Source organism: Psammomys obesus, unplaced genomic scaffold, assembly GCF_907164565.1.
Source record: "Psammomys obesus unplaced genomic scaffold, mPsaObe1.curated_primary_1811, whole genome shotgun sequence".
Taxonomy (NCBI): domain Eukaryota; kingdom Metazoa; phylum Chordata; class Mammalia; order Rodentia; family Muridae; genus Psammomys; species Psammomys obesus.
Genome location: NW_026591643.1, coordinates 3,444,823 through 3,463,034, shown reverse-complemented (window position 1 = coordinate 3,463,034; position 18,212 = coordinate 3,444,823). Strand labels below are relative to the sequence as shown.

At 42.4% G+C, this 18,212-nt stretch overlaps 1 protein-coding gene across 1 annotated transcript in view; it reads right to left on the bottom strand.

Annotated features, from left to right (window-relative positions):
* Hsdl2 (hydroxysteroid dehydrogenase like 2) overlaps nt 1-18,212 on the bottom strand; it is a 48,356-nt gene that overhangs the window by 14,749 nt on the left and 15,395 nt on the right. Inside the window, exons 4-7 of the mRNA XM_055611625.1 lie at nt 16,899-17,013; nt 14,109-14,212; nt 12,284-12,382; nt 4,333-4,527 (exon numbers count right to left, since the gene is read on the bottom strand). Coding sequence (XP_055467600.1) covers nt 4,333-4,527; nt 12,284-12,382; nt 14,109-14,212; nt 16,899-17,013 — 513 coding nt within the window. The remainder of the gene's footprint in view (nt 1-4,332; nt 4,528-12,283; nt 12,383-14,108; nt 14,213-16,898; nt 17,014-18,212) is intronic.

Here is an 18,212-nt window from a genome sequence, read left to right as displayed (position 1 = left end):
TGTTTTCTGACAAAGCCTTGCCAGTTCTGGCTAGCCGAGAACTCCCTGTAGAGAGGAGCAAGCTTGCAGCAGCCCTGCTCCGGCCTCCCAAGCACTGGTGTTACAAGCACAGGTAAGAATGGCCGGGTGCCTGCTTGTGTGTGCGGACACATACGCACTGTGTGCGCACGTGTAGCTGTGCACACCCTGTACCTGCGTGTTTGCGGAGGCCAGGAGTCGGCACCAAGTGTCTTCCTCTGTCATGCTCCACTACTTTTACAGAGTCTCTCACTGATTCAATTACCGTGACGACCCAGCTCTGGGATTAGAATTGCACAAAATATACTCAGCTTTTTACACAGAGACTAGGTATCCAAACTCAAATCATCACCATTGCGCAGCAGGCATTTTCCATGTTCAATCATTTCCCTAGACCCCTGAAGGTCTGCTTTCTATTTCTTTTCTTTTTGTTTTCTGAGACATAATTGCACTTGTGTAGACCATGCTGTCCTTGAACTCACTGCCTCCTAAGTGCTGGAATTAAAGACATGTACCACTCTCCTGGCTGGAGATCTGATGTGTTCAAACTAACCTGTCTTTGCTTTTATCGAACTGTCCATTCAATTCATTAACCCATTTATTGAGGGGGTGTTTAATTTTTACAGTTCTTTTTATTTTCTAAGCACCATTTGTTGAAGAGGCTGCCTTTACCCGCTCCTAATTTTTAAAACCTTTGTCAAAAATTAGGTGACTGCAGCTATGTGGGTATATCTCCAGATCTTCAATTTTATTCTACTGGCCTGCATGTCAGCTTTTGTGCCAGAACCATATCTTTGTTACTACTTCTCTGTAGTATAGTTTTATGTCAAGTGTTGTGATACCACCAGCATTGTTGTGCAGAGTGTGGATGTGGCTACCTGGGGTCTTTTGTGCTTCTTTATGAATTTTAGTACAGTACAGGGAGATGGGGAAAGTGGAACAAGAAGATCACTAAGAACAAACTATATATGAAAACACCATGTTTAATTCATTATTTATATGTTGTTGTTGTTATTATTATTTTGATTATTTTTTTTTTTTTTTGAGACAGGGTTATTCTACAGAGCCCTGTCTATCCTGGAACTCACTATGCAGACCAGGCAGGCTTTGAACTCACAGATATCTGCCTGCCTTTGCCTCCTGAGTACTGGGATTAAAGGCATGCACCACCACACCTGGCTTCTTTTTAAAAAAAACAAAAAAAAAAACAAAAAAAACCCCCTCTGTCTGCCATAATTGTTCACTGGCCTTCTGACTAATCCAGGAGCCTGAGTCCTTATTATCCTTATAACCCTTTCATCCCACCTCCCTCCAATGTGCTCAACATTTAATTTCTTACTTGACCAGCCCTTGAGAGCAGGGGAGAGTAATTAAGGTCTTACTTCTTAGCATACATGTATTTGGATCTTTTCTCTCTTCATTTCTTTCTGCCATCATGAAAACTAAAGCTAAGTTATTTTCTCTTCTTTTCTTTTTAAAGGTTTATTTCTTTATTCCACATATGAGTGCTCTATTTGCATGTACATCTGCATGACAGAAGAGGGCACCAGATCTTAGTATAGATGGTTGTGAACCACCATGTGGTTGCTGGGAATTGAACTCAGGACCTCTGGAAGAGCAGACAATGCTCTTAACCTTTGAGCCATCTCTCCAGCCCCACTAAGTTATTTTCTTTCACTGAGCCTTTTTATCAATTAACAGTTGTGGATAGAAAATAAGTTATCTATCTAAGTATTATCTTAATATAATCTGACAACTATAAGACATGTACATGAAAGGATCTAAGGGTCACAGACCCTTCAAAATTGTAGGCTTCCCCTCCCCCACCTAGGGCAAGAGTAACCTCATTTTTGTTATATCCTAAAACCACAGTACTTCATCTATGTAGTTCTTGATACTTGGCATGATTTTGCGGGAAGGAGACAGGATCTTGCTATACAGCTGAAGCTGGCCTCAACCTGTGTTCCTCCTCCTTCCACCCCCAAGTCCTAAGATTGCAGGACACAACTTTTACAATCTCTATATAGTAACATCATGTCTTAAAAACCTAAAATGAGCCAGGTGGTGGTGGTACACACCTGTCATCCAGAGCTAAGGAAGCAGAGACGGGGTCGTGAGTTCACCAACCTGAACTACATGGTGAGGCCCTCACTCAGAAGCTAAGGCTAGAAATATAAGGTAAGAGTGTACTTGCTGGAATGTGCAAAGTCTATTGGTGCGTCCCCAGAACAATACCCACTGACACAAAAGCCCTAATAGGAATACTTACAGTTTTCCAAATCCAGAGGATCTAAGTGCATCTCATTCAGCTCCTCCCACATATTATCCATCCGCCCACAGGCAAAGTGCTAGAGTAGCTTCGAACCTGTTTTACTACTTGCAAATATTAACTGCTGAACCCTGCACAGGCCAAGTACTCTGCCAAGAACTGTGTACATTTTGCAAATAGTTCTAAAAGCCTCTACAGAAAAATTATTTTCTCACTTTTAATAAGGAGAGTGGGACTCAGAGAAAGCAGGTGACACGCTCAGCACCACTAAGCGGCTAAGAAGCAGGGTTGCACTCAGTCTGAGCTGCCCTGCCAAATGCTTTCTAGATTTATTTTACATTTTTAATTTTTTTTCAGATAGGGTCTTACTATGTAGCCTTGGCTGGCCTGGAGCTTGTCTTGTAGATCGGGCTGGCCTTAAAATCACAGAGGTCTGCCCCATTCTGTCTCCCTGAATTGCTGAGATTAAAGGCAAGTGCCACTACACCCAGCTAGATTTATTTTCATTTTGTGTGTGTGCGTGTGTGCGTGTGTGCATGTGTGCGTGTGTGCGTGTGTGTGTGTGTGTGTGTGTGCGCGTGTGTGCATGCATGCACACATGCTACGCACATGCACCTGAGTGCACATTAACTCGGCTGCTGTCCCCTGGCAACAAGCATTCTCAGTGGCTGAGCCATTGCTCCAGCCCCAGTCACAGCTGCTTCCCTCAGAGGTTACCCAGATAGCACATGTAGAGACGATCTGTAAAACGACAGGAGCTATTCAATTGGAACTGAGGGAATAAGCCAAACAAACATGTAGTTTGCTCATCTACAAGCTTAGGTTCATGAGTAACACTTAAAACACATTTATGTGCAAACAGAATTCCCAGGTTTTAGCTAAATTTTCTATTTAGAATATATCTTTGTTTATTTTTTTAGAGAAAGGTCTATGTTGCTCAGGGTGGATCTATACTCCTGGGCTCATACCACCCTCCCACCCTCCTAAGTAGCTGGGATTGTAGCGGAGACCACTGCACCCTGCTTAGTGTAAATATATTATATATAAGAAAAAAAACCATTACCACAGTCATCTATAATTTCAAAGGAAATTATTTTTAAACAGTGGACGGTGGAGAGTTCTGGAAATTCTCAAATCAGACCACTATTTATAAGACAGACCTGCTTATTCATCTTCATAGTCTAAAAGATTGTTCTTAAGAAAACAAACATTTCAGTTGGGCAATGGTGGCACATATATGTATAAATATCCCAGCACTCGGGAGGCAAAGACAGGCGGATCTCTGAGTTAGAGGCCAGCTGGGTCTATAGAGCGAGTCCAGGACAGCCAGGGCTACAGACAGACCCTGTCTTGAAAAACCAAAAAGGGGAGAGGGTACTGGAAAGATGGCTCAGTGGTTAAGAGTACTGGCTGCTTTTCCAGAGGTCCTGAGTTCAAATCCCAGCAACCACATAGTTGCTCATAACCATCTATAATGGGATCTGATGCTCTCTTGCTGTCTGATGCCCTCTTCTGTCATGCCAGTATACATGCAAATAGAGCATTCATATGCATAAGTCTTAAAAAATAGTTTCTTTAATTAAAAACAAAATAAAGAACTCTACTCCTGTATCATCTGTCATGCATCTAAATAAAATCTTCACTCTGATTTCTAGGAGTAACTTTTTTATTGTTTGTTTGTTTTGAGACAGGGTTTTTCTGTGTAGCCTTAGCTTTCCTGGACTCACTCTGTAGACCAGGCTGGCCTCGAACTCACAGAGATCAACCTGTCTCTGTCTTCCCCAGTGCTGGGATTACAGGCGTGCACTACCACACCCAGAAGAAACTGAACTTTTAAAAGTTCTACATCATCATGTAATTTCAAAAGCCCTAATTTCACTTCTGTTTGTTTTTGACTTTTTTAAGGTAGAGATGGTGTGAGGTTTTTCCTTCAATGGAAAATAACTTGCAAAAGAATATACTCACTTTATAATGTCACAAACACACATAAAACATTGCATAAAATATGGAAAAACATTAACACTTTCAATACCTATAAGTATTACCTGGTGTAATTGCATATACATCAAAATCTTTTATTCCTTCTTCTTTTAAGATATTTTCATCAATGATAAAGTTGCCAGTAAAACTTTTTGGCCTTTTGAAAATGGAATATGCAGCATCCGCGATGATGTCAACTTTCCTACATTGGCTTTCAATACCAGTTCCTCCCAGCATATCCATAGCAGCAGTGTGTATGGCTGTGGAGAACACACACACACAAGACTTGTAAGACTATGGAAATAACAACAGACAACCACTGTTCAAAACTACCAAGGTCAATTTCTTTCTCAGGTGATGAAAAAGTAAGGTCAAGAAACTCAATAAATGTTCCAGAGACAGAGTTGGGGTGGGACAGGCGACAAGGAGGCAAATACGGCTCTTACTCAGCACAGACCGCACTTGCAGAAGTCCTTCAGGAGAAGCACCTCCTCTGACTTCTGATTTTTTATTTTATTTATTTTTTAATTTTAATTTTTACCTTTTTCACACTTTATTCATTATATATCCCAATTGAAGCCCCTTCCTCAACTCCCCCAGTCCCATCCTCCCTCCTACTTCCCCCCATCCTCTTCCCCTAATCCACTGAAGCGGGGAGTTCTCCTTCTCTGTCATCTGCCCATAGCTTATCAAGTCTCACCAGGGCTGCCTGGATCCTCTTCTTCTGTGGCCTGGCAAGACCACATTGCTATGGGCAAGTGATTAAAGAGCAGGCAATCGAGTTCATGACAGAGGCAGCCCCTGCTCCCCTCACTCGGATACCCACATAGAGACTGAGTTTCCAATCAGCTACATCTGAGCAGGAAGTCTAGGTCCTCTCCATGCATGGTCTTTGGTTGATACATCAGTCTCTGCAGGACCACCTGGGCTCAGATTTTTTAGCTTTGTTAGTCTCCTTGGGGGCTCCCGTCCCCTCCACATCCTTCTATCCCCACTTCTTCTTCCATATGACTCCCTGTGCTCTGCCCAAAGTTTGGCAGTGAGTCTCAGCATCTGCTTCGATGACTTGTTGGGTGGAGCCTTTCAGAGGACCCTCTATAGTAAGCTCCCATCCTGTTCCCTCTCTTTTACTGCTTCTGGTGTCTATCCTGTCTGACCAGGCAGTTGAGTTTAACTATCTTATGGCTTTAATGTAAACCTGATTTTTAAAAGTTCTTCTGTTTCTTTTCATTTATTTATTTATATTTATTTATCTATCTATTTATTTATTATTACAATTTATTTACTTTTGTATCCCAGCCGTGGCCCCCTCCTTTGTCTCCTCCCAATCCCTCACACTTCTCCTATGCCCCTCCCCTAGTCTACTGATAGGGGAGTCCTCCTCCCCTTCTATCTGACTCTAGCCTATCAGGTCTCGTGAGGACTGGCTGCATTGTCTTCCTTTGTGGCCTGGCAAGGATGCTCTCCCCATCCCCCAGGGGAAGTGATCAGAAAGCCTGCCTCTGAGTTCATATCAGAGACAGCCCCTGTTCCCCTTACTAGGAACCCCATTTGGAGACTGAGTTTACAGGCTACATCTGAGCAGGGGCTCTTTTGGTCTCCTTGTGGAGCTCCTGTCCCCTCCAGGTCTTTCTATCTCCCCCTTCTTTCATAAGATTCCCTGCAGTTTGCCCAAAGTTTGGCTATGAGTCTCAGCATCTGCTTCGATACATCAATCAGTAGTCTTTCAGAGGTACCCTGTGGTAGGCTCCTGTCCTGTTCCCTGTCTTCTCCTGCTTCCGATGTCTATTGAATTTGCCCTGCTGAATGAGTTTAAATATTCAAGAATTTGTACAGCAATCTTGAGAGTTTAAAAAGCCAGTAAGGCTAACAAAAAGGGCACTGAGCTAAAAGGTAGTAAGTGGACTTTAAAACCCATCGGGTCATGACTGCTGGCTACTTCAATACCTTTGGGCCTCAGCTTTCTGTCTCTAAAATATGAAACTCCCAGCCGGGTGTGGTGCACACCTTTTATCCCAGCATTCAGGGAGGCAGAGGCAGATGGATCACTGTGAGTTTCAGGCTAGCCTGACCTATAAAGTGAGTCCAGGACAGCCAAGGCTACACAAAAGAAACCCTATGTAGCCAAAAAAATAAAATATGAAACTCCCTTTCCAATGTTTTTGTTTCTGCTTTCTGCATTAGAAACAGTCTAACACAATGACAAGGCTGGAGGTGACCCTCCTCTCTGCTGCCATTACCAAATCAGTAGCTACATGGTCCCAACAGCCTCATCCCTGCATGCATAAAATCCACTCTCCAGTGGACATTCCTGTTCCCACCACACCAGTCTAAACTAGCCAAGAGTTAAGAGGCAGTCACTAATTCTCTCTACTCAGCAGAAACCATGAAAAGGCCCTGTAAGAGAGAAAAAAAAAAAAACAAAAACAAAAACAAACAAAAAAACCCCCTCCCTGCCCCCAGCCCCTTCTCTGTCCATGTTGAATCCATCAGAGGCAAGGTACTAAAGCCCAGGGAGCACGCCATCAGTGTGGGAAGCAACAGAGTCCAGACAAGGCAAGCGGGCAGCTCTATTACAATACCATGTTCCCTGGTAGCCAGTCGACTAAGTAGGACCAAGCTGTTGTTCTTTGAAAGGGAGCCACAGAGGGAATAATTCACAGATGGAGGTTACTCCTGGTTAGACTTACACAGTCTTTACTCAGGAGGAAATGCAACCCCAACCCTGCCTAGGGCTCTTGGATCTACGTTCACTTCCCCTCACTCATGAATAATGCAGCAGTCTAGCTAATGTTCCCCCCTTCTCTTTATAAATTACCCACCATGTCAGATTAAATATCTACACAAACACTGTATAGCTTCATTGCTCCGACTTCCCCCTCTGCTTATTATCTCTCTCTTCTTTTCAAAATCTTCCCAATAGCTCTCTACTGAATATGGCTTGAAACTCAGGCTGCTGAGTCAGAGAAGGAACTCTACAAGTCTAGGAGAGTGCTTGCCTAGTGTGTGTAAGGCCAGTGTTTAAACCTCCGCACCAAAAAATGAGAAAGAAAAAAACTCCAGCAGCTTAAATTGGCAAAAAGACCAAAGTCTGAGTTGACCCATGCAGGCTCCCTCCCCCAACATCCCAGTGAACCTGAGGTACTGAGCAGCTCAGATGAAGTGGGAAGTGACAGCCAACAACCCACCACAGCCCACCTCCTCAGACTCCTGGCATCCACTACACACAGGCTCCCGCACTGTGTGCGAATGCCTGTTGTCCCTGCTGGCCATGAATGTCTTGCCCAGTTTGCTTCCTGCTAACCCCAACATCCCCTGGCGATCAGATTTCAGTTTATATCTCCATTTGAAACTCCTTCTTAACTCTTTAACATGGCTGCATGGCCCTCCTGTTGGGATTCCGAAACATTCTATGTAATTCCTCATACAGTGCATCACAAAGAACACAACTGTAAATTCAACATGTGTTATCATGTCTAGGGCCTAATGATACCACTGGCTCCAAAGTAGCTAGTAAAACATCTAAAATAAAAACCTCAGAGCCAAAGCAAAAGCCTCAGTAAATCCTGTCAATCCTGATAGCACCCTCCATCCAGCACAGGCTACCTATTACATAAGCTTGTGCAAAATGTCTAGTCCAGGGCTAGTAGAAGGCAGGCGTACTGCACAGTCACTCAACACTTACAACAGTCACTGAAATCTGGGACCAGAGAGATAGCTCAATGGTTAAGAGCACTGCCTACTCTTCCAGAGGTCCTGAGTTCAGTTCCCAGCACACACCTGGCACTGGACAAATGTCTATTAACTGTAATTTTGTGGGATCCTATGCCCTCTTCTGGTGTGCAGATGTATATGCAAGACAAAATATTGTCAGGGGTGTGCAGGAGGAACAGAAAACTGCTCTAGAAGTCATTGAATGTAGCCCACTGCTTAGCACAACCACACTGGGTTTGTCTCACAGTGGCAGAACCCCGAGGACTGAGTGTCCTGAGGACGTCATGCTGTTATGGAGCATAGCTCTGCTTGCTGCCCTTGTGGGCACCACCTCCCTCATAATACGTGAGTTGTAAGAGAACTCTAAGGGGGCTTCCAGCCCCTCATGGGGCAGCCTCGCCGGCACTCACAACAATGCGTAATCTCTTTTAAGCATTGCTGCTGGAGCAGATAATGATTCAAACCACCACCCTTGAAAAGAACCTAGAGATGTACATTGTTAGCCACCAACACTACCCTTAGAAAGAATTTGGAAAAATAGATTGTTTGGCAAGGTCAGGTAAAGATGTTTTTGCTAATGGCTCTAATGTAGAACATCTCAGGGAACAATTTGAAGTTAACAAAAGTACTCTCTTAATAGTTGAGCTAGGGACTTCTTGAGGTTGGTGAGCAAGAACAATACCTCAATTAACACTAGCTGACATGATTTACTGAAGCTGGCTTCAAGGTGATTAATTTCTTATACTAACTTCTGCCTTAGCTTCCTGATATGATTTAATAAAAATTATTAATGAGTAGGTGCACACCTTAAAGATTTAAAGTAGAAATGGTAAATTGCAGCCTGCTGGTAAAGAAAAGCTGACTGTGAAATTACCTTGCTTGCTCACATTTTGTTAATATATAACAAGTTGCTTAGTTACAAATGTATATGGGAGCCATGCTCTGTGGCACACACCTGTAATCCCAGCATTTAGGGAGGCAGAGGCAGGCAGATAGCTGTAAGTTAGAGGCCAAGCTGGTCTACAAAGTGAGTCCAAGACAGAAAAGGCTACACAGAGAAATGCCGCCTATAAATAAATAAATGAATGAATGAATGAATAAATAAATATAAATAAATAAATAAGTAAAGGCAAATAAAATAAATAAATAAGTAAGAAAAAAAAGAAAAGAAAGGTATATGGGTTCTTGGGAATAATTTGTTTTTAGTGTTTGTTTCTCATCTATAATATGTAAAACATTTGATTATGGTAAGGGTGTTGGGGAACATGTTTCTTTTCATTGTAATCATTCACTTGAAGAAAAACAGAAAGTAACCACATTGTGATTTTATAGTGCTTGATTGATCTGGCTGGAGAGAAGTAAATGCTGTGGGAGAAACAATAAATGTTGTTGGAGCTCATCTTCGGAGTTTATCCATCCACCAAATGAATATGTGTGAATATGTGCAATAGCAGCTTGGGCTGCAACTTGCTGTTTGGAGTTTGCTCCATGCACTCACTGTGTGAATGTGTATGCATGTATGCACGGACATACATACGTACGTATGTATCTGTATGTGTGAAGTTAAGAAGAAACTTGTTGGAACCTACCTGCTGCAGTCTGTCTTACTTCCTCATGGTGTGTGTGTGTGTGTGTGTGGTGTGTGTGGTCTTTTTCTCTCCTTTCTTTTTAGAGGCTTGCCATCACCAATGCAAGCCCCTGCTAAGAACTACTAGTTCTAGCCCCTGCTTGCCACTACCAGTGGAAGGCCCCTGCTAGATAGCCACCGGCCCTAACCTACCACCAGCCCTAGCCCACTGCCAGCAATAATTAATTCTGGCCCCTCCATTATCACTATCAGTGGAAGCCCTGTTAATGACAATCAGTTCCAGCCCAGTGAATTCAGCCTTTTACCTTCAGAGAAAGTCTGCTGGGTGAACAGCCAGCCACTGGATCTATGCCCTGCCTCAGTTTCCCCTGTTGATGTTGAAGCTTGTCTTTGATAAAATACCCATATACATAAAATACATAAATAAATCTTTTAAAAATATTCACTGAAACCTGCAATGACTACAGTAAGATGGACTCAGAAGACAGCGTCTTCCTCAAGTTTTCATTCTAGTAAGGAAGGCTTTTATAAACTAACATTAAATTATAAATGTTTAAGTGACATAAAGGAGATGTACAGATTATCAAAACTAATGGCGAATTGTAATCTTTTAAAAATTATCAGCAACACTGATACAATTGATCACTTCCTCTTATTACACTTCCTCTTATTACACTTCCTGCAAGTGGCCTGCCTTCAAGACGTCATACTTCATCCCACCTTACCTGTGGGGTCCTTCTTTTAAATCGTTCATGTTACAATGAAAATAGTCCTTTCTCTACTTCTTAGATGTCACCTAATCTTGAGACTACATTATCATTCATGGCTGATAACCCACACACGCTTCGAGCTAGCCTTCAGACTCAGAGGCTCAGCTGCCTACCATCAGTCTCCACCTGGATGCTCCAACATGATGTCTCTAGTTAAGTTCTAATCTTGCTCTCCACCTTGCTCCATGTCAAGCTTTCTTCATCTCAGTGGTGTAACCCATGTTCGGGTTACTCCGGCCAGAAGTCCTGCAGTCTTCACTGACGATTTCCTAGCTCTCTCATGCCCCACTAAACCCACCAGCAGGCCTTCCCACCAGCACCTTCACTGCTACAGGCCCGCCACGGCCACCAGCACCGGTGACTGTTACTTCAGTAACCTCTAAATGGCTTTCCCTATTGCTTCTTCAGAATCCAGGTTCAACACTCATTTCACACAGTTAAGTCCCCAGTCTGGCCTCTACTTCCTCACTGATATCAGAACCTCACTTCAGCTACAATGGTCTTCCTTCCTGTTCTTGGATCCTGATACCAGGCATTTCCATCCATAGGGTCTTCGCACTGGCTGCATCTTTGAACACTTTTCTCTTGGCAAGAAGACTAACTCCAATCACTTCCAAATCTATGCTCAAAAACCACATTCTCAGCGTAACTCTACTACAATTCACAGACCCAAAGAAACTAATTAATAAGGAGGGTCCAAGGGAGGATGTCTGAATCTCACTGAGAAGGAAAAATAGAAAAGACAGAAGAAGTGCTCGAAGAGAGGGAACAGAATGGGAAGGGAGTGCTGAGGAAAATGAGGGTGGGGATCTGATTTGGGCCTAAGGGGCTTGTGGAGACTGAAACACCAACCGAGGACCATGTATTGACTGGAACTAGGCCCTCTCCACATATGTACATGATGCTCAGATTCGTCTTCCTGTGGGTCCCCTAACAAGAGGAGTGGAGGCTGTCTCTGACAAGGTCTTTCTTGTATGCTTTTCAATCCCGTCCCCCAGGGGTGGGAAGGATACTGAGCTCAGTCCTGATACAACTTGATGTGCAAGAAGGGGGAGATGGGGGGCTCCCCTTTTCTGAGGTGGAGGGGAGGAGGATATGGGGGAGACGGAAGGAGGGTGGGACCGGAAGGAGAGGAGGGAGGGGGCTATGATTGGGATGTAAAGTAAATAAATAAATATTTTAAAAAAGACACATTCTCAAAAAACCCGAAACCTTTTTACTTTATTAGAGGTTAAAGCCTGGCCAAGTGTGGTGGCACACCCTTTTAATCCGGTACTCAGAGAGGGAGGGAGGTGGATCTGTGTGAGTTTGAGGCCAGACTGGTCTTCAGAACGAGTTCTAGGAAAGCCAGGGCTACATAATAGAGAGACTATCTCGAAAAGTAAAATAAAAATAAATAAAATATAAATAAATAAGTGTTAAAACCTCTCTTCAGTGGCAGAGACACACTATTTTCCTAATTTTGCTTTAATTTTACAAGTATTTTTACCTTTTGGCATACTGCCCATCAACTCCTGTGCTTGAATGACCCTTCTGCCTCAGCCTGCGGAGTAGCTGGGACTATAGGCATGCTCACATGCCTACCTGCAACTACCACTTCTTCAATAAGCCTTTCAATCTCAACAGTTGAGAAGAACTTGCTGAAAACACTTCCGTTGGCTTTCATGAGACTCTCCTGTTCTAGCGCCACGCTCCCATCATAGCTGCTGCAATGATGTCAAGGCTGGAGGATGGACGGCAAGACTGTTTATGCTCCACAGTAAACAGCTGACCTTATTTCCCAAAAGATTCAGGTGACCTGAGCTGTTTCACAGGATGTCAGTAAGAGGGCTGCAGAGTTAGCTCACTGGGGAGTGCTCCCTTAAGGTTATCGAGACACTGGGTTTGCGCATGGTGTGGAAGAAGGATGCAGATCTAATTAAGCGGTTTCTTCTAAGTACAAACCTGTTCTAGGCCATAAGGCATTGACTGCAACTTCACCTCTAAATTCTTCTGCCATTCCAAGCACACACATAGACATGCCATATTTGGCAATGGTATAAGCTGAAAGAAACCACAAACAAAGTTGAGAAACTAATTTTTGAGTAGAAACAACCGGTTTTCTGTCACTCTTTTCTCCCTGATAGTTTTGACAATTATTTTCACAATACAGAATATACATGATAATTCTCTACGTAGAAAAGAATGGTTATGAACTCCTGATTCTCCTGCCTCAGCCTCCCAAGCACTGGGATTATAGTTCACAACGTCTGAGCAAATATGCTAGGAGTTGTTTGTTTGTTTGTTTGTTTGTTTTAAGGACGCTATTATGGTGCTATTATGGTTAGTTATGAATACATCTGTGTGTGTGTGTGTGTGTGTGTGTGTGTGTGTGTGTGTGTGTGTGAGCACATGCATACGCATGCGGGCACACATGTGTGCCCCACTAAGTGCCTGGGGATACTAAAGCTTCAGATGTCCCTGGGCTGGTGTTACAGGCAGTTGTGAGCTGCCTGATGTGAGTGCTAGGAACTAAACTTGAGTCTTCTGCAAGAGCAGATAATGCTTTTAACCCTAAATGTTCTGTCTTAAAACAATTGTTTTTAAAAAAGTAATTGATCAGAGGTGTCTTATTTCCATCCTAATATTTCATTATATTAATGTTTTCTTTTTCTTTTCTTGTTTCTTTTTCGAGATAGTACCTCACTATGTATCTTAGTGCTACTCAATTGCCAGTGCTCCTGCCTCAGTCTCCTATGTGCTGGGATACTGCCATATGCTTCCACCCATAACTGTTTAAAAAAATGGGTGTTCTGGGCACAGGACTTGGGAGGCAGAGGCAGGTGGATCTCTGTGAGTTTAAGGCTAGCCTGGTCTACATAGTGAGTTCCAGGACAGCCAGAACTACATGGTGAGAACCTGTCTCAAAAACAAAGCAAGCAAACAAACAAGCAAAGAATGGGCTCGATTATTTACAGAGGAAGTTTCACTCACAAATCAACACCACAGGTATGGTGTGGCTCAGTGGTAGAATAAGTGCTTAGCATTTGTGAGACCTGAATTTCAATTCCAGCACCACAAAATAAAAGTACCAGGCACTAGAGGGTTCAGCAGTTACGTGCATACCATTCTCACCGAGAACCTGAGTTTGATTGCTAGGCACACAACTGCCTGTCACTCCGGCTCCAGGGGATCTGACACCTCTGGCCATTGAGGGCACCTGAACTCACAGGCACTTACCCACACAGAGACACACACATATAATTTAAAAAATAAAGGCTTCCAATTCACTTAACCTCATCAACTAGAGCACAACTTTCAGTCTCAGGGCCTTCCTAAATGTGAGTGAATTAGCCTAAGAGCTAAGCATCTGCTACGACTTTAAGGGAGGTAGAGCACATAGCTCTAGCTACCTACATTTGTCTTACATCATTCCTTTGTTTTGAAAAGTAAGGTTATTTCATAGCTATTTTCAACTAACTTTATTAGTGAACATGCAAATAGCACACCTACTGAGACATGAAAGATGGTGGAAATTCATATCATAACTTGAGTAACAGTTACATAGGTATACATATTTGCCAAAATTCACTAAGATCTGTGAATTATATCAAGCGCAACTTCAAAATTTTGCATTACAGATAAATGATTAAGAATTTATTTTCTGGATCACTGGCATAACAGAACATTCAATATTAATTAGCACATCCTGATTGTGATTATATAATAACTACACTGATGAATTCAAAACAAATTAGTCAAACAACCTATGCTCTCAGTTAACACTTACCACAGTGCTGCTTGAACCACAGTGGATTTAGGTTCAGGGGTGGGCTGAGATTGAGAATATGAGCTATCTTGCTCTTTTTTAAAAAAGGAATACATGCTTTGGATCTGAAAATGGAAGAAAACAGAAGTCAGACTAATAGCTTACATTTTAAAGTACTTCCATGGAGCAACTGTATTTGCTCCATGATCTGTTTGGTACAGCTTGTTTGTAGACTACTTTTGTTTTTTTTTCTAGAATGAAGATAATGAAAGAAACTGATTTTCATGCTTTGAGATCATGCTTCATGCCCTGACCACACGATCTGCTTGGTGGAAAAAAATTAAATCCTTTTCTATATTAGCTTTACACTCAACTGAGGATGTATTTTCAACCATTACTGTCTCATATTCTCCCACCTCAACACACACTCAGAATCTTCAGACTCAGTTAATACACTTATCAGACAATCATAGGTTTAAATCCTGCTTCTGCCCACTGTATGTCACTGGGTCATTCAGCTTTCTAGTTCTCAGAATTGTCACTCTAAGGTAACAACTGCCATGTAGGACTGAACCACAGACTCAAACGAGATGCTTCAGACAGTGTGTATGCTAGACGGGATAAAACGCTGCCACGTGTAGCGCCACATGTCTCTTCCAACTTTGGACTGGTAAAATAATTTAGAGGTTTGGTTTTTATTACTGTTTTTCTTTTTGCTTTTGTTTTGTTTATTTTGTTTGTTTGTTTTGGTTTTTGAGACAGGGTTTCTCTGTGTAGCCTTGGCTGTCCTGGACTCACTGTGTAGACCAGGCTGGCCTCAAACTCACAGAGATCCACCTGCTTCTGCCTCCCTAAGTGCTGGGATTAGAGCCGTGAGCCACCACCCCCAGATCTTTTTGCTTTTTGAGACAGAGTTTCACTGCATAGGTCAAGTTGGCCTAAAATTCACTATGTAGCCCAGTCTAGCCTCTAACACGGAGCAATTCTCCTGCAGTTCCCTCCTGGGTATTGAGATTATACATACGTGCCCCCATGAGGGCTACTTAATTGTTTGTTTTTTCAAAACTGTGTTGCCCTAGCTGTTCAGGAGCTCACTCTGTAAACCAATCTGACCCAAACTCACAGAGACCCGCCTGCCTCTGCCTCCCACGTGTTGGGGGTAAAGGTGCGCACCACCACCCAAATCTAATTTTATTTTTAACTGCTTGTTAAAACACATTCTTTATTTTACACAAGACCTATATCCAATATTTTCACAATCTTAGGTATTAAAGTCATAACATCATATGGCAAAACAACATATTAACATATTGTAGCTCAATTATAGGTTTATTTCACACTCAAGGACATCTAAGAGCACCAAGTGTGGCAGTGCATGACTAATTCCAGCATTCACAAGGCTGAGGTAGGAGGATTGCCAAATTCCAAGCCAACCTAAGCTGCATACAGAGACCTGTCTCAAAAGTACAACAGAAGAAATTCTTGAGGTTGGGGCTATAGTTCAGTGGTAAAGCATCTGCCTACAATGCATAAGACATAATGCATAAGGTCCAAGCTCTAGCACGGAAATTAAAAAAAAGAGGATTGTGAACTAAGCCATTCTTCTTAGGTCAATTTACTATCATCATCATCATCATTATTATTATCATCATTATTATAATGTTGTTGTTATTATTTCTAAATACAAAACTCTGTTACCAACTCCAACTTTTTTTTCTTTTTAGTTTCTTGAGATAAGGTTTCTCTGCATGGCTCTGGTTGTTCTGTAAACCAGACTGCCTTGAACTCAGAGATCTACCTGTCTCAGCCTCCCAAGTACTAGGATTAAAGGCCTGTGCCATCACCCCTGATCACTCTAGCATGTTCTTAACTTTAGACACCAATACAATCAATACCACTACAGAGTTTTTGTATAAACTGTTTTTCATGCCCACACTGTTTCACTTTCACAAGGGTAAAAGGAGGACAGGCAAACAATATTATAGCTGATTTTCATTAAAACTGAAACTGTACTTCAATCATTAGAAAAAACAAAACAAAAACAAACAAAAAAACACCTCAGTCCATTCTAGCAATAAGACCAAACCTTGCACTCAGAGGAAGGAGCTCCTCTCATTTACATAGCAAATATCAGTTTTCCTGTGATTGACTGGACAAACCTTGCCTCTGCTAACAAGCAGGGCCAACAACATTACAAATCCCACATCCCAGTTTTCATAACAACAAACTCTGCCTCATACATCAACATTGAAACTCCCAGCACCACAGTTATACTGTACTGGCCAGTTTTGTATCAACTTAACATAAGGTAACATCATCTGAGAGGAGGGACGATGAGTTAAGGAAATGCCTCCACAGGATCAGGCCGTACGGAAACCTGGGGTGCACTTTCTTAATTAGTGATTGATAGGGAGAATCCAGTACGCTGTGGGTAGTACCACCCCTGGGCTAGTAGTCTGGGTTCTAGAAGAAAGCAACTGAGCAAGCCAGCAAGCAGCACCTCTCCACGGCCTCTGCATCACTTCCTGGCTTCCACATTCTTGTCCTGTTTGAGTTCCTGAACTGACTTCCTTCAATGATGGACTAGCATGTGGAAGTGTAAGCCAAATAAATGCTTCTCTCTCTAACTTGCTTTTGGTCATGGTGTTTCATCACAGCAATAGGGCCCTAACTAGAACAAATACTAATATCATTAGCTTAATTAGATAGGTAAATATAAGTAGTAGATTTTAAACTGTTTGGTCCCATCTGTTTATATGTAGGTACATTCTCTGAGAACACAACATCCCCACACTCTTGTTTGTGACTCACGTAAGATAGGTGCCCCTGGTGTTCACATTCATCATCAAGTCCACTCTCTTTGTAGGAGTATCCAATGTATTGGTCAAGCTAATAGCACTGGCATTGTTCACCAAAATATCAATTCCTATTTCCAAAGGAAACATTCCACTTTAATGAAAGTCAGAATTGTTATCTTTATCTCTCTCCCTCTCTCCTTTATCTCTCTCACACACAAAACATTTCCTCTCTATGGTTGATCCCTCAGCTGATTCATAAATACATACATGCATACATAATATACACGCATATACATATATATATATACATATATAAAGTCATATAGGTCTATAACATACTCATTTAAGACTATATAACTGACCTATACAAATGCCAGACCCAGTCACCCTTTCAAAATGGCACCTTCTGATTTTTCACTGGCACAGTGGAGATAGAGCCAGTTACCAGAGCTCTCTGGAAAACTGCAAGGAGGCTTAGTTCTTACAAGCTGTAGCTTCAATCCTTAAGTCCTTCTCTCACTGATTCCAGGAACCTTGGGCCAAATCCTCTAATACTCTCCAGGACCCACAACCTTTCCAAGCATACTAGTCTCTCTCTCTCCACAAAACTCCTTTCTTAAAGGGAAGGGCTCCTTTCTCGTCTTGGAAACTTGGGAAAGAGAATGACCTTGAGTTTCAAATCCCAAACAAGACTTTAGTGACTCAGACACACACAGAAATACACACTCACATACACACACACACACACACACACACACACACAAATCTAAAATAATCCCAATTTCTGCATACTCTGTCCAGTTTCTACGTATATGAAATATATCTTGTTTTCAGTTATATGCATTAAATGAAAATTGCAGTGAGAAGGTAAAAGTTCTCTACTTCGGTGAAAAAACTGTATGCAGAGGGTGATAATTACATCTAAGGTGAGAACAACTGTTTGTGACTTGTGAAAAAGTTACAGGAAACTCAGGCTATATACCAGTTTGCCTCAGTGTTCCCTAAACTGCAGGTTACAGCAGAAAGGAAGAGACTCCAGTCACACAACTTTCACTGTACGACACCGTTCTCACTGCTCCATTTCCCTGGTGTTGTTATCTCTAAAAGGGTCTGGTCTATGTACCATTTATCAGAGGTATGCAGGTACAGGGTAAAAACAGCACAGACAGTTCAGTGTCCAAGTGGGTTACATAGTAATGGGAAGAGGGACTGCCTCTGACATAATCTGATTGGCCTGCTCTTTGATCACCTCCCCCTGAGGGGGGAGCAGCCTTACCAGGCCACAGTAGAGGACAATGCAGCCACTTTTGATGAGAACTGATAGACT